Below are 13,938 nucleotides of genomic sequence, written 5' to 3' on the forward strand. Positions count from 1 at the left end.
GGGCATGTCCAGGGAGTGTGAGTGCCGTGGGCCCCTAAAGCTGGGTGATTGGGCATGTCCAGGGAGTGTGAGTGCCGTGGGCCCCTAAAGCTGGGTGATTGGGCATGTCCAGGGAGTGTGAGTGCCGTGGGCCCTAAAGCTGGGCGATCAGGGGCATGTCCAGCGAGTGTGAGTGCTGTGGGCCCCTAAAGCTGGGCGATCAGGGGCATGTCCAGGGAGTGTGAGTGCTGTGGCCCTAAAGCTGGGCGGTCAGGGGCATGTCCAGGGAGTGTGAGTGCCTGGCCCCTAAAGCTGGGTGATCAGGGCCATGTGCGTGTGTGTAGATGTGAACGGCCGTGCTCGTGACGTGGTGTACAGGCTGGTGCTTGAGGACGGTTCACCTGTAGCTGCAGGGCCCTGTCTGTCTGTCTCGCGAGTTGTGTGTCCATGTGCGGACAGCCCTTCCTGTTCGAGTGAGGCGGGCTGTGTGTGCTTGCTCACGTGCATGCATGTGTTTGCGCCCGCTGCCGTGCTTCCAGTCCCTGCGTGGCTTTGGGGTGGGGCTCAGAGGCCTCCCCAAGTCCCTCCGGATTGTGCATCTCAGGACAGGGGTGCTGCTGGGTATTTCTTGTGTGTGGGGGGGGCGGGGGAGGTGCTGCAGGCATAGGGATCTTAGAGCCTTTGTCTGGTGGAACCTGGGACTGGGAGTTGGAAGAGAGAATTGGGACTTCTCCGATCCCAGAGGAACGGGGGCTTCCAGTTTGGGCTCAGCTGAGGCCCGATGGAGGGAGAGAGGGAGGGCTGGACAGTGAGACCCTCTTGTGTTGAAATCATGGGTGTTGCCGTGGTGACCGGTGATTGATGATGTCAGAGATAAATGACGCTGACAGACGCCTCCTTGTCTGCGTGGCCGTTGCCATGGTGCCTGAGCCATGGGGGATGGGGTGGGGGAGGGGGCTGCAGGACCCTCTAGCCCTTTGTGGGCAGGGCAGTGGAAGAAGGAAGCTGGGAGGGGACGAGGGGGGGACACGAGCAGCCCCAGACAGGAGCAGAGGGATCCTGCAGCACCCGGCCACCTCCTGCCTCAGGAGGAAGGGGCTGCGTTGTCCGGAGCCCAGGAAGTGGCTGCTGTGCGCTGCAGAGCGGGTGACAGCTTGGGACCCACAGGCCTGGGACCCTTCCCTGCAGGGCCCGGAACCTCCTTCTCCCTCTGCTCCTGCCACCTTCCGCTCCCAGAGCTTTTCATCACAGAAGGGCCAGGGTGGGGACCCCCTCTCTCTTCCACCACCAACTCCCCCTTTCCCTCCCTCCTTCTCCTCTCTGGCTGCTCTGTGCCCCGGAGCTGAGCAGCTGCCATTTCAATAGAATTAAAGCTTCCGAATGATAAACGTCTTGTCACAGCTGCAATTTTCTCTTCCCAAATTATCCCCCCACTCTCTCTCTCCCTCTCCCTTCTCTCCCTTGCACTTTATTGAATTTGCAGAATCGACGTGAGTGATCTCCAAATTATGCCGGCCCCCCCCACCGCTGCCCCTCCCCGGGCCCCCCACCCCCACCCTCTCTTCCTCCAGCGTCAGCAGCCGCCGGCACTGGTCCTGTGAGTGATTGTGTGTCTGGGATAATCGGCTGGTAACGACCCCACCGCTTCTTTAAAGCCGAGCGGTGTGTGCGGCTCAGCGCCCCCGGTGATTTGTCAGCTCCCCCGGCTAATGGGCCGAGAGATTCTCCCACCCGGGCCCCCCACTCTCAGGCTGGGGAGCCCTACTCTTCGCCTGGCCGCCCAAAGAGCTCTCCGAGCCCATCCCCGGGACCCCAGGGAGACGGCTGCCCGGAGGGCTGGGGGATGGTGGAGGCAGGAGCCGGTCCTCCCTGGAGGCAGGGGGAGCGGGAGGCAGGGAGGCCGAGCCCAGACGTGGGACACTCGGCACACGTGCCTTCAGCCCTGGACCCCCGCGCGTGCGCACCCGGAGTGTGAGCTGAAGTAGATGCGTGGGAGAGCAGGCGTGCGTGCGGTGGTCACGGGGCCCTGGGGCAGGCCTCGGTGTGTGGGCCGGGTGGGCATGGCGGGGGGCGGGTGGGGCACCGTGTGTTGCCGTCCCGCCTGCCTGTGCGCTCGCGTGTGTACGCATTCATGTGCGCGCCCCCGCCGGGTGGCCTCCTTCGCAGCCGCTGCTCTCGGTCTGGTGGGAGGAGCTCGGGCTGGGGATGGACGGGCTTGGGGACGAACCGCCGGCCGCACTTGCTCTCTAACCGCGCGGCCTGGCCCCTCCACAGCCGTGAGGAACGACCGAAACAAGAAGAAGAAGGAGGCGCCCAAGCCCGAGTGCTCCGAGAGCTACACGCTGACGCCGGAGGTGGGGGAGCTCATCGAGAAGGTGCGCAAAGCGCATCAGGAGACCTTCCCCGCCCTCTGCCAGCTGGGCAAATACACTACGGTACGGCCCCCCGGGGGCACCCCTTCTTCTGCCAGGCCTGCCCCTCCGCACCCCTGCCTGGGCCACCGCCGCGTCCCCTCCACCCCCACCCCGCCTCCCCTTCCTCCCCGCTGCCTCCTATCAAGGAGCTCTCAGGAAGTGAAGGCAGTAGAGGGCAGGTCTGCGGGGGCTGGTGGAGCCAGGCTGAGAAGGGTGCCACGAGGGGAAGGCCCTCACTCTCCCCCGTCCTCCCAGAACAACAGCTCAGAACAGCGTGTCTCTCTGGACATTGACCTCTGGGACAAGTTCAGTGAACTCTCCACCAAGTGCATCATTAAGACTGTGGAGTTCGCCAAGCAGCTGCCCGGCTTCACCACCCTCACCATTGCGGACCAGATCACCCTTCTCAAGGCTGCCTGCCTGGACATCCTGGTGAGGGTCTGCACCCTGCCCACCTGGGCACTACCCCCGTGTCCTTGGAGGATGTCCTGCCACTCCAATAACCACCTCCCTAAACGTCCATCTGGAATCGACCTGTCCAAATACCCACCCACCCAAATAGCCACCCTTCCTCTCCGCCATGTGTCCACTTGTCCACTTAGCCACTCAGCCCCCAGATGTGCACTGGGTCACCCGTATAGCTATACACGCATCCATCCACCCTCAGTCCATCTTTCCATCGGACCTTCCTTCCAACCACCCATCTTCCCATCTGTTCAGTCTAATAAAGATTCACCTGGGACCCTGTGTGGCCAGGCCTTGAACTGGGTGTCAGGAACAGAGGTGAACACACCACTGTCCCCTCTCGAAAGTCTTCTATTGGTGGAGGCAACAGATATGTAAACAGAGCTTGCAAAACTGTGATAAGCGCTGGCTGGAGATGGGGGAGGGCTGTCCCCTCCCTGAAGGACAGAGAGCCACACTGCTGGACCCTAGGGAGGACGCCCCAGAGGAGGTAGCATCTAGGAGTTTGTAGAAGGGGCATGTGAAACGGCTGCTGGTGTGGGACCAGCTGGATTCAGGGGACTGCAGGGCATCTGGTGGGGCCAGAGGGTGGGCTGGACTGGAGGCAGGATGGGGGCGGATGGGATTGTCAAATCCAGGGCTGGAGGGAGGACTGTCCTCCCTGTCTTCCCTGATGGGCTCAGCCCACCTGTCCCTTCTGGACCACCTCCAAGGTGGTCGAGATGTAGAATGTTGTGGTGGGACGTGACCAGGCTGCTCTTCCTGATAGGGGTGGGGTGGCAGGTGGGATACAAGAGGCAGGATCAGGGTTTGAGAAAGTTGAAGACAGTATACATTTATGGAGCTCTTGTTGTGTACCCAGTCCTGGGAACTGTAGGCATAAATCCACTGTGGTCTTTGCCTTCTTGGAAATTCTAGTTTCCCTCTTAATTCTTTGCGTGGAGACAGGATGAGCTAGATCAGCTGTCTAATATAGAGGCCACTGGTCATGTGTGGCTATTTAAATTTAAATTAATTAAAATTAAATTCAGTTCAGTTTTTCAGTTGCACTTGCCACATTTCAAGTGCCCAGCGGCCACATTGTGGCCGGTGGCTACTGTACTGCATGGTGCAGACGTAGAACGTGTCCAGCATTGCAGAAGGTTCTATGGGACAGCACTGGTCTGGCTGCCTGCCAGGTGGTCCTCGGGGGTTGCTGGTGCTAGAAGTGCTGGGGGATGTGAGTTCCTGAACTAGAGAACCCTCTGCACCCAGATCCTGCGGATCTGCACGCGGTACACGCCCGAGCAGGACACAATGACCTTCTCGGATGGGCTGACCCTGAACCGGACCCAGATGCACAATGCCGGCTTCGGCCCTCTCACGGACCTGGTCTTCGCCTTCGCCAACCAGCTGCTGCCCCTGGAGATGGATGATGCTGAGACTGGGCTGCTCAGTGCCATCTGCCTCATCTGTGGAGGTGGGCAGGGGGCCTGGGTCTGGGGACCAGGCCCAGGGTGGTGGTACAACCCCCAGAGCCTCCCTGGGGAGAAGCTCAGGGATCATCAGATCAGAAAGGGACCTGTCAGACACTTGTCAAACCCCTGTTAGAGGGGGAAACCAAGTCCCAGAGGAGCAGGGTCTGGTCTGCGGCCACACGGCAAGGGAGTCGTGATGGAGACCTGGATTCTGGTTCTGTTTCCAGGCAGTGCTCCTTGTAGGGGGCTTAGGAGTGAGGACTTGAAGGTCAGACCACCCAGGTTCAAGTCGTGGCTAAACGTGTGACCTTCAACAGGTTGCTGAACTTCTCTGAGCCTCTATTTCTGTAAAATGGGGGCAGTAATGGTCTTCCCTTCATAAAGTTGATGGGAGGATTAGGAGGTAATAAATAAGGCACAGTGTGCCCAGAGTAAGACCCAGTAAATGTTGGCTGCTGTTATTATTTTATTATTATGAGTTCTACCTTATCAGGCTGGTGTCTAGAATAATGGGCAGGAGTGGGAGACCTGTCTCTACTTAAGGTGGCACTGCCTGTGTTCAGGGATCCCACCTCCATGAATTTGGCTCTCAGGGGGACCTTTGGGCAACCCCTGTCCCCAGCCCCTCTTTGCTCACATCTGAGAGCCTCTTAGGGCCTTTTTGTGTGGGGACCGCCCCCGCCCCCCAGCAGAGAAGCTCAGCCCGTGGTCTGGGCAGCCATGCCCCCTGGTGGTCAAGGCTGGAAGTGCAGCTGTGATCCTCGCTGGGCTAGGGCAGCTACTAAGCCGGCATTTCTGCTTCCTCAGACCGGCAGGACCTGGAGCAGCCAGACAGGGTGGACATGCTGCAGGAGCCGCTGCTTGAGGCACTGAAGGTCTATGTGCGGAAACGGAGGCCCAGCCGCCCACACATGTTCCCCAAGATGCTGATGAAGATCACAGACCTGCGAAGCATCAGTGCTAAGGGTGAGGCTCCCACACCTGGAGATGCCCCATGTGTCTGCCGGGGCTGGGCCTCAACACCTGGCCCAGGACCCACCATGTCCAGGGTCAGGCCTCCTGCATCTGAGCTGACATCCCACGTCTTTGTGCCCATGTGATGCCCCACTCACCGGACCCCACCTTGCCTAGGTGACCCCTGCCTGTGAGCCCCAAGGTGGCAGTGTCATCTTTGCGTGGTGGTTAAGGGCTCTGGAGCCAGACTGTGTGGGTGTGTGTCCTTGAGCAGGTCAGACAACAGCTCGGAGCCTCAGTTTCCCATCTGAGGAGTGGGGATAATGATGGTGTTTACAGAGTTGTTTCGAGATGTCAGTAGGAGAGTCCACAGCACACAGCGCATAGGAAGGGCCCAGTGTCAAGCCCAGGCAGTCTGACCCCAGAGCCCGAGTTTGGGACCACTTTGCCCTGCTGCCCCTCAGCCGTGGGGGCTTAGGAGGGCTGCTTTATGTCAAAGAGCTGAGCCCCGAGTTCAGTGCACGGTGGAAGCTGATATGGGTAGTATTGACCCTCCCACCGCCTCCACCCTCCCTCCTGGAGCCACACTTGATTGTGGGGCTGGAGGAGCAGGGCGGGCATGCTGACCTCTGTCCCTCCTTTCCTGCAGGGGCTGAGCGGGTCATCACGCTGAAGATGGAGATCCCGGGCTCCATGCCACCTCTCATCCAGGAAATGTTGGAGAACTCAGAGGGCCTGGACACTCTGAGCGGACAAGCGGGGGGCGGGGGGCGGGATGGGGGCGGCCTGGCTCCCCCGCCCGGCAGCTGCAGCCCCAGCCTCAGCCCCAGCTCAAACAGAAGCAGCCCGGCCACGCACTCCCCGTGACTGCCCGTGGACACAGCCCTTGCCCCGTGCCCTGGCTTTTCTCTGCCTTTCTACCAACCATGCGACCCCTGCCAGCCCTGCCCCCCACCTGTCCTCCCTTCCCTGGGGGACCGGAGGGAGGTGGTGGCGACTCTTCGGACAGAGGCCCGGGCCTGCGATGGACTGCCCGCTCCTGCAGATGTCAGGGCTGACATCGGGGGCAAGGACTGAGTGAGGACCCCTGGTCCCGGGCCTCAGGATGGGGCCCGGGGGCCTCGTGTTCATCAAGACACCCCTCTGCCCATCTCTCCACATCTTCATCACCAGCAAATGCCAGGACCTGGCTCCCCCATCCTCAGAACTCACAAGCCATTGCCCCCCCGTTGGGGAACCCCCCTGCCTCGGTTGGTGACAGAGGGGGTGGGCCGGGGTGGGGGATTACCCCTGTACATACCCTGCCATACCAACCCCCAGGTATTAATTCTTGCTGGTTTTGTTTTTAATTTTTTTTTTTTTTTGGTTTTGATTTTTTTAATAAGAATTTTCATTTTAAGCACATTTATACTGAAGGAATCTGTGCGGTGTATTGGGGGGAGCTGGATTCAGAGCTGGAGGGGGGTGGGTCCTGGGGGAGGGGAGTGGCTCAGAAGGGGCCCCCTCTCTCTCTAAGTCCCTGTGCCCCCAAGCCCTCCTCCCCAGCCTTTTCCTCTTCAGTTTTCTCTTTAAAACTGTGAAGTACTAACTTTCCGAGGCCTGCCCTCCCCTCTCCCTCTGCCTAACCACTGGGCGTGGACAGTTTCCCGGCAACCCCTGGAAGGAGGGGGCTCCCCCAAGAGATGGGGCAGGGGCAAAGCAAGGGGGCCTCAGAACATAAAGGCGTGTGTTTCTCAGCCTCGTGTCCTTGGCAGAGCTGCCTCCCCATCAGAGCCCACATCATTGAAGCCCTCCAGCCCCCCCCCACCCCCGAGCCCCGTGAAGGGGCTGGCCAGGGGATCCGAGCTGCCCCTGCCCCCCAGCCTCACAGCCACCAGCACCGCCCACAGGGCCCCCAGATACACTCACACACACACACACACACACACACACACACACACACACTGGACAGACGGGCCGGCAGACACTTGTGGCCCGAGTTCCTCCATTTCCCTGGCCTGCCCCACCCCACCCCCGTGCCCCCTCCTTGCCCCGCAGGACGGGCCTACAGGGGGCCCCCTCCCGTCACCCCAGCACCCCTGGGTTTGGGGAGCTGGCTCTGCCCTGCCCTCCTTGCTCCGGGGTTGGGGTCTCATCCCCCCAGAGCCCGCTGGTGCACCTGTTACTGTTGGACTTTCCACTGAGATCTACTGGATAAAGAATAAAGTTATATTTATTCTACACGTGCCTCAGAGCCTCGCTGCCTCGCCGCCTTCTCTCGGTGTCTGGGCAGGGGCTGGGGGTTAGCTGTGGGTGCTGGGGGGGGCCAAGCCGCCTTCAGAGCCTGCCTTGCTGTGCTGGGATCTTTGGAGACCCTATGGAAGGAGATGGGCCTGCCCTTAGAAAGCCCTTGGTCTAGGGGCTTTCACAGCCCGTTAGGGACCCCAGTGTGGAGTGGGGGGAGGGGAGAAAGGGAGAGACTGCCTGCGCCTTCAGGGAGTCCTCGGTCCGAGGGAGAAAGCCACCTCGGCCCTCAGAGTCCCTAGCCCTTGGGAAGCCAGAGGTTGAGTCTGGGGGGTCACTTAGTGGCAGAGTTCTATTTTTGGAGTGACCACAGATGACCTTCACAGCAGGAGTGGCAGTTGGCATGGGGACCTGGGTCAGGGGCTCATTGCAAACTAAGAAGAGCTCAGGATTGGGATGGAAACTTGGGAGGCCAGCCCTCTTGTCCCTCTGCCTCCAGGAAGAATTGTCCTGCCCTCCCCTGTCCACCCCTAAGCTCACTTCTGTGGGCAGGAGGCACAGAGGACAGACAGGTGACAGGGCACTTGGATGCTCCTGGTTGAGAGGATGGAGTGTGACAGGCCTTGAGGGTCCTCAGAAGCCAGTTTCCCCCCCCTCCCCCGCCACTACACATCAAGGCCCAGAGAGGGCAGTGCCCTTGCCCATGGTCACACAGCAAGTTAGTGGCAGATCGGGGAACAGCACTAGGGGCTCCTACCTCTCAGCCAGGGCTCTTTCCTGGATCCCTGAAGCCCTTGAAGAAGCATCAAGCACTGAGATCTTGGGGGCGGGGACGTCTGGGGAGGTGGCAGTGGAGGCTGCGTTTGGGGAGGGTTAGCAGGGCGCCTGGGCGAGAAAAGATTCCTGGGCGGGAAGAGTTCCTTCCACGGGGGTCCACCTGCCATTTATACTTCAGCCATCAGGTGGCGCCAGATCCTCACTTATGTCACAGTCTGGCCCAGGCTGGAGAGGGTGCTGAGGACAGATGCTCTCTTCCTCTAGCAAATACTTTCTAACACTTTCTAACAGGTTTCTTTATGAACCTGACATATTTAACATAACATACCAAACACATGCTTTAAAAAGTCACCATGCTGGCACACTATATTGTAAAGGAGAAATTCAGGGAAAGTACTGTGAATTTCCATGTGTCAATGCTTGGGCCCAATCATTGGGCAGATAGGACACAGTCTTATGCTTGCTTCTCTTTTTTTAATGAACATTTGGATTTAAAAGAAGTAAGAAGGTCAGAAGCTATTCTGTACAAGGAGCCCAGGAAAATTAAAGAGTATGGGTGGATAAAAACCAAGAACGAATAATAAAACCATGCCAAAAAAAAAAAAAATCCCAAACTAAACCCTTAATGTTTTATATGTAAAACAGGGTCGGGTAATTATAAAGAGGCTGTTCACTATGTAAATGTCAGTGGGACATTCTAAAGGAGTGTGTGACAATTCTTTATTGTGGGGGGACATTGGCATTCTTAGCCCCTACCCGCCAAATGCCAAGAGGGTGCCCCTCACTGTGACGACTAAAGCAGTGACGCCCACACTTACAAAGCGCCCCCCTGGGGATAGTAACTTTGCTGCTGGGGCTTGAGGTTGCGCTGGATGGTTCATAGTTCACTGTAGAGCAGAGTTTCTTATCTACGGCACAAGTGACACTTTGGGCTATGAATTATTTGTTGAGAGGGGCCGTCCTGCACACTGTAGGATGTTTAGCTGCATCCCTGGCTTCTATCCACTAGTTGCACCTTCCCTCAAGCTGTGACAACCAAATATATCTGCAGACATTGCCCAATGTCCCTTGGGGGGCAAAATCTCCCCCAGTTGAGAACCACTGCTGGAGTCTGGTCATCGAGGGCTGACGTGTGCTTTGCCTATGGGAGCACAGGGCAGAGGCATTTAACCAGGCCTGGAGCAGGGCTTGGAAGGCTTCCTGGAACAGGTGTTCTCTCCCAGCTAAATCTCTAAGGGAAAGAGTTAGCCAGGTGGAATGCAGAGGTAATAAGAAGCTTCTGGTGATCAGAAACTATCCCCAGCTCTGTGTTTTAACCATTTTGGGTTTCGGTTGAAAAGGCAGAACAGGTGAAGCTGTAGAGGCTGGGACGGGCTGGTCAAGGCCAATTCAGGAGCTGGACTTGATCCTGAGGGCAATGGCAGTGAAGGATTTGAAGACAGTGAGTGAGGTGTTCAGATTAGAATTGCAGGGGGCGGGAGCAGAGGCTAGGAAGGGAGTACCCCAGGCCATCGGTGACCGGCTGACCCTGGGCAGCCTCTGAAGGGGTGGAGAAGAGTGGCCAAGGGGAGGAAATGCTTAGGTGGTAAAACAGGAGGACCAGGTGATTGATGGGATATGGAAGGCGGACAGAGGACGGGCTCTGGCAACAACAGACGGAGGTGGCCAGGGTGGATGGGGACCCCAGAAACTGAGAGGAGAGCTAAGGAAGTTGGGGCACTATGTGAGTTGCTGGTGACCCCCTCCACGCCCCTCACTCCACTCCTGCCACACCAGCCTCCTTGTTGGCCTCCAAGACCTCCAGCTTATTCCCGCCTCAGGACCTTTGTTCTCTCCATTCCCTCCAATGGGAATGCTCTTCCCGGAGAAGCTTCACGGCTAGTAACTTGGTATGTTCTTGCTCCCCGTCACTCCTCAGGGGTGTCATGCTCTCTCCGCTTACTCTTTACACTGGCTGGTGGTACAGTCTATATTTATTGTCCACCAGAATGTGAGCTTCACAGGGGCAAGTTTTGTTCACCACTGGAGCCCAACACCTGAATCTGCTAATACAGCAGCCACTCGCCACGGGTGGCGGCCGAGTCTTAGATGCGCGGCTGGTCCAAATTGAGATGTGCTCCAAGCGCAGAATACACCCCAGACTTCAAAGACTTAGTACAAAACGAAGAATATAAAACATCTCCTCGATACTTTTTTTATATTGATGGTGTGTTGAAAAAGTACTTAAAGAAAATATATTACTAAAATGAATTTCACCTGTTTCCTTTCACTTTGTAACGCGGCTAATGGAAAACTTGGAATTATATGGGTGGCTCACCTCCTCTTTCTATGAAACAGTGCTCATCTTGAACACTGCCTGGTATACACTAAGTGCTCAAGAAGTATTTGTTGAATGAATATATATGGAAAACAGCTGGACATTCACATCTGAGTTTGCGTGGAAGGGTCCAGGCGGCAGACGCAGAACTCACTGTAGGTGGGGGGACGGTGGCACACATCGTGAGCGTGGATAAGTGCTTGGGCCTGGGGAACACCACCAGTTCCTCATCCAGACCAAGTTTACTGAGCACCTACTATGGGCCTGTGAGGAGGAGAGAGCTATGCATCCAGCAGTAGTGCTGCCTTGGGGCCTCCAGCTCTGGTTTGGGGGTTGGGCTGTCTGTAAAGGAAGCCATCTAGTTTCTTCCCAGGTGAGACCAAAAGGCAGGTAGGCATTAATTAGCTAGCGGAAGGGGGCGGTGCAGAGAGGGAGGCCGCTCCAGGCAAAGGAACGGCATGTTGAAACACTTAGAAGCAAGATTGGGTACCATGCTTGGTAGGAACAGAAAACTCGGTATGGTTTGGGGCATGGTGACCTTGGAGAAGCCAAGGGGAGGGGGCCTGATGAAGCAGGGCCAGACGTGCAGGGCTTCAAAAGTCTCGTTCAGGTGCTGGACTTACCCTGAGGATGGGGGAGCCCCAAGGACGTAAGTAGGGGAGCTATTTAGAAAGACTCCTCCAGCTGCTGTGTGGAGCCAGGCAGGAAAGCTGAGGAAGAGGCGTGAAGGAAAAAGGAGGACAGAGAGGAAGCAACCGGGGACATGGAAGACTGTGGCGCTGGCAGCCTGCTCAGCAGGGTCTGGTGGAGCCCCGGAGGTGTGGTTAGATGGTGGCCCCTGGAGTTTTCAGTTTGCTGCTGGCTGCTTACGGAGAGCATCCCCACTGGGGCGGTGAAGGAGGAAGAAGATGTGGGCAGAGGAGAGATAGGAGGGGAAAAGGAGGCAGACACGTAGACAGATCCTTGTATTTCCCCGGGGGTGGGGCTGCGGTGGGAGGGAGGAGGGGAAGCGGGTGATGGCTGCAGGAAAATGCAGGGCCAGGAGCACACGTTCTGGGGGAGGTTTCTTCTGAGGATGTTTATGGACTGGGGTAACAGCGGCAGGGTGAAGAGGGGGAAGCTAGAAAACAGTCCTGCCCTCTGACCCCACTGCCCACCCCCACTCTATCTCCATGAAAGGCGGGCCCAGCCACCTTGCCCAGGCCACAAGGTTGAGAGTGTAGATGGTGCCCAGACTGAGGCCTCCCCTCCCGCTCCCTTCCTGTGTGGGATCCTTCAGGAGGGCAGATCATCCTGTGACACCCCTGCAGGTAGGGAGGGAGCCACCGTGGCTGCTGCTGGCACTGGATCCTGGCCACTCGCACAGTGCGTGTCAGAGGTCACACACACAGCTCACACAGGGCGCACAGATGCATGCACATACGCAGAACGCACACAGGGTAGGCCCACACACGCGCAGAGAGCCTGCAGAGGATGGACATGTGCTTATGCACACGCGTGCACAACCAGAGCTCCCCCAGGATATATGCATGCATGAACACACACGCAAAGAGCTCACACAGGTTTTACGTGTGCTTGGGTACCCACAGCTCACACCGTATGTATGTGTACATGTGTGTGTACATACACAGAGGGCCCACACAGAGGCCACGCTTCAGTCTGAACAAGGAGAGGCCCCCAGGGATGCTGGTATCACCGTTGTTTTTGTCCCCAGTAAAACAACCCGGGCTCCACAGGACCCTCCACTTTGCACTAGCTCTGCCCTCCTCTTGTCCACTTTCTCTCAGCCCCCCCCCCCCAGCCTCCTTCCTTTCTGCCTGGATGACGGCACCAAGGACCGGCCTTAGTTCATTAGATGTCCCCAGCTTGGCTGGGAGCTGCGGATGCTGCCCGGCGGGCCATGCCCCCTGTGTGTCATCTGCTGGGCAGGGGACCCTGCGAACAGTTGCTGCAGAGCTGCTTCTCGCTCCGGGGTGGTGGGGTCTGGCCTCTGACCTCACCCCCGCCCCAGGTAGCTCTAGATGGCCAGGTCCTGGCGGACGGTGGCCAGCGATGCCTTGCTGCGGCCGCTGCCGCCCTCGCTGTCGCAGGCCGGCGCCCGGTGAGCATAGGAGGGCGGGGCGTAGGGGTCGGGGCCCGGGCGCCTGGCGGGCAGGGCGGGCGGCGGCGGAGGGAGCAGCTGCTGGGCCTCCTCGTGCGCGCGGTTGCAGCGGTTGTCGCGCTCGGCCTCCTGGCGACAGTGGCCGGCGCGCGGGCGGCCCTTCCAGAGCAGGTGGCCCAGCTCGGCCACGCTGAGCAGCGCCGAGAGCAGCCCCACGGCGAAGTAGAAGATCACGAAGACGGTCTTTTCGGTGGGCCGGCTCACGAAGCAGTCCACCGTGTGTGGGCACGGGGCACCGGCGCACACGAAGTGCGGGGCCACGCGGAAGCCGTAGAGCAGCGCCTGGCCCGCCAGGAAGGCCAGCTCGGCCAGCAGGCGCAGCGCCACGCTCAGCAGGTAGCAGCGGCGCGCGCGGCGGCCCCCCGGGGTCCCCAGCGACCCCGCCCCGCCGGCCGCGCCGCCCGGCTCCTTGCTGGCCCGGTGCACAGAGTAGATGACGAAGAGCACCGGGGGCGCCGACAGCAGCAGGATGTGGAAGAGCCAGAAGCGGTAGTGGGAGACGGGGAAGGCGCGGTCGTAGCAGGTCTGGCGACAGCCCGGCTGCAGCGTGTTGCACACGAACTCCTCCTGCTCGTCCTCGAACACGGCGCCGCCCACCGTGGCCAGCACCAGGATGCGGAAGATCAGCATGACCACCAGCCACAGGCGGCCCACGAGCGGCGACTGCAGCTGCACGGCGTCCAGCAGCGAGCCGAGGAACGCCCACTCCCCCATGGCGCTGGGGATGGCCGCGGGGCGGGCAGTCAGAGGCTGAAGGATCGGGATCCCCAGCCCTCCGTGCCCGTCGGGGTTGAGTCAGTTGGACCTCCTCTAACTTCGAGGTGAGCCACGGGGTCAGCCAGGCCTGGGTTTAACAGGGACTTTGTGGGAACAAAGGGCTTAGCAAGGGGGGCGGGGGCGGGAGGGGTTGGGTGATTCTCCACTATGGGCGCTGGGGAGGAGCTCCACTTTGGTGCTCTAGTCAGACACCCATGGGCCTGCTGGGTTGGACCCTTTGCTCCTCCAGAGTCCAGGTTGGTGGGAAAGGGCCTTGGAGATCAGCCCCCCCGCCCCCTCCAACTGCCTCTGACTGCATTTAGAAGCGGGAACCCAGCAGCGCCCTCATGTGCTCAAGGATGCTTTCTGTGGGCAAGAGTGGTGCCCCAAACCCAGCTCTCCGTCGGACCCAATTTGGTACCCCTGGGAGAAGTG

At 59.1% G+C, this 13,938-nt stretch overlaps 2 protein-coding genes across 8 annotated transcripts in view; one reads left to right on the forward strand and one right to left on the reverse strand.

The window, feature by feature from the left end:
• RARA (retinoic acid receptor alpha) overlaps positions 1–7,489 on the forward strand; it is a 43,982-nt gene extending 36,493 nt beyond the window's left edge. For 2 of the 7 annotated variants that reach the window (XM_029212202.1, XM_029212206.1), the window contains 5 exons: positions 2,254–2,414; positions 2,649–2,825; positions 4,113–4,317; positions 5,123–5,281; positions 5,919–6,673. In XM_029212202.1, coding sequence (XP_029068035.1) covers positions 2,254–2,414; positions 2,649–2,825; positions 4,113–4,317; positions 5,123–5,281; positions 5,919–6,136 — 920 coding nt within the window. In that variant the 3' untranslated portion in view covers positions 6,137–6,673. Of the gene's footprint in view, positions 1–2,253; positions 2,415–2,648; positions 3,816–4,112; positions 4,318–5,122; positions 5,282–5,918 lie in introns of those variants that run through there. The other 5 variants (XM_029212203.1, XM_029212205.1, XM_029212201.1 and 2 more) reach the window with 4 other exon arrangements.
• A 5,114-nt stretch (positions 7,490–12,603) lies between these two features.
• GJD3 (gap junction protein delta 3) lies at positions 12,604–13,461 on the reverse strand. Its single transcript, XM_029210748.1, has one exon. The coding sequence runs from the start codon at positions 13,459–13,461 to the stop codon at positions 12,604–12,606; it is 858 nt and encodes a 285-aa protein (XP_029066581.1).
• Between the last annotated feature and the right edge of the window lie 477 nt (positions 13,462–13,938).

Source organism: Monodon monoceros, unplaced genomic scaffold, assembly GCF_005190385.1.
Source record: "Monodon monoceros isolate NGI ecotype Baffin Bay Population unplaced genomic scaffold, NGI_Narwhal_1 Super_Scaffold_9, whole genome shotgun sequence".
Classification (NCBI taxonomy): Eukaryota; Metazoa; Chordata; class Mammalia; order Artiodactyla; family Monodontidae; genus Monodon; species Monodon monoceros.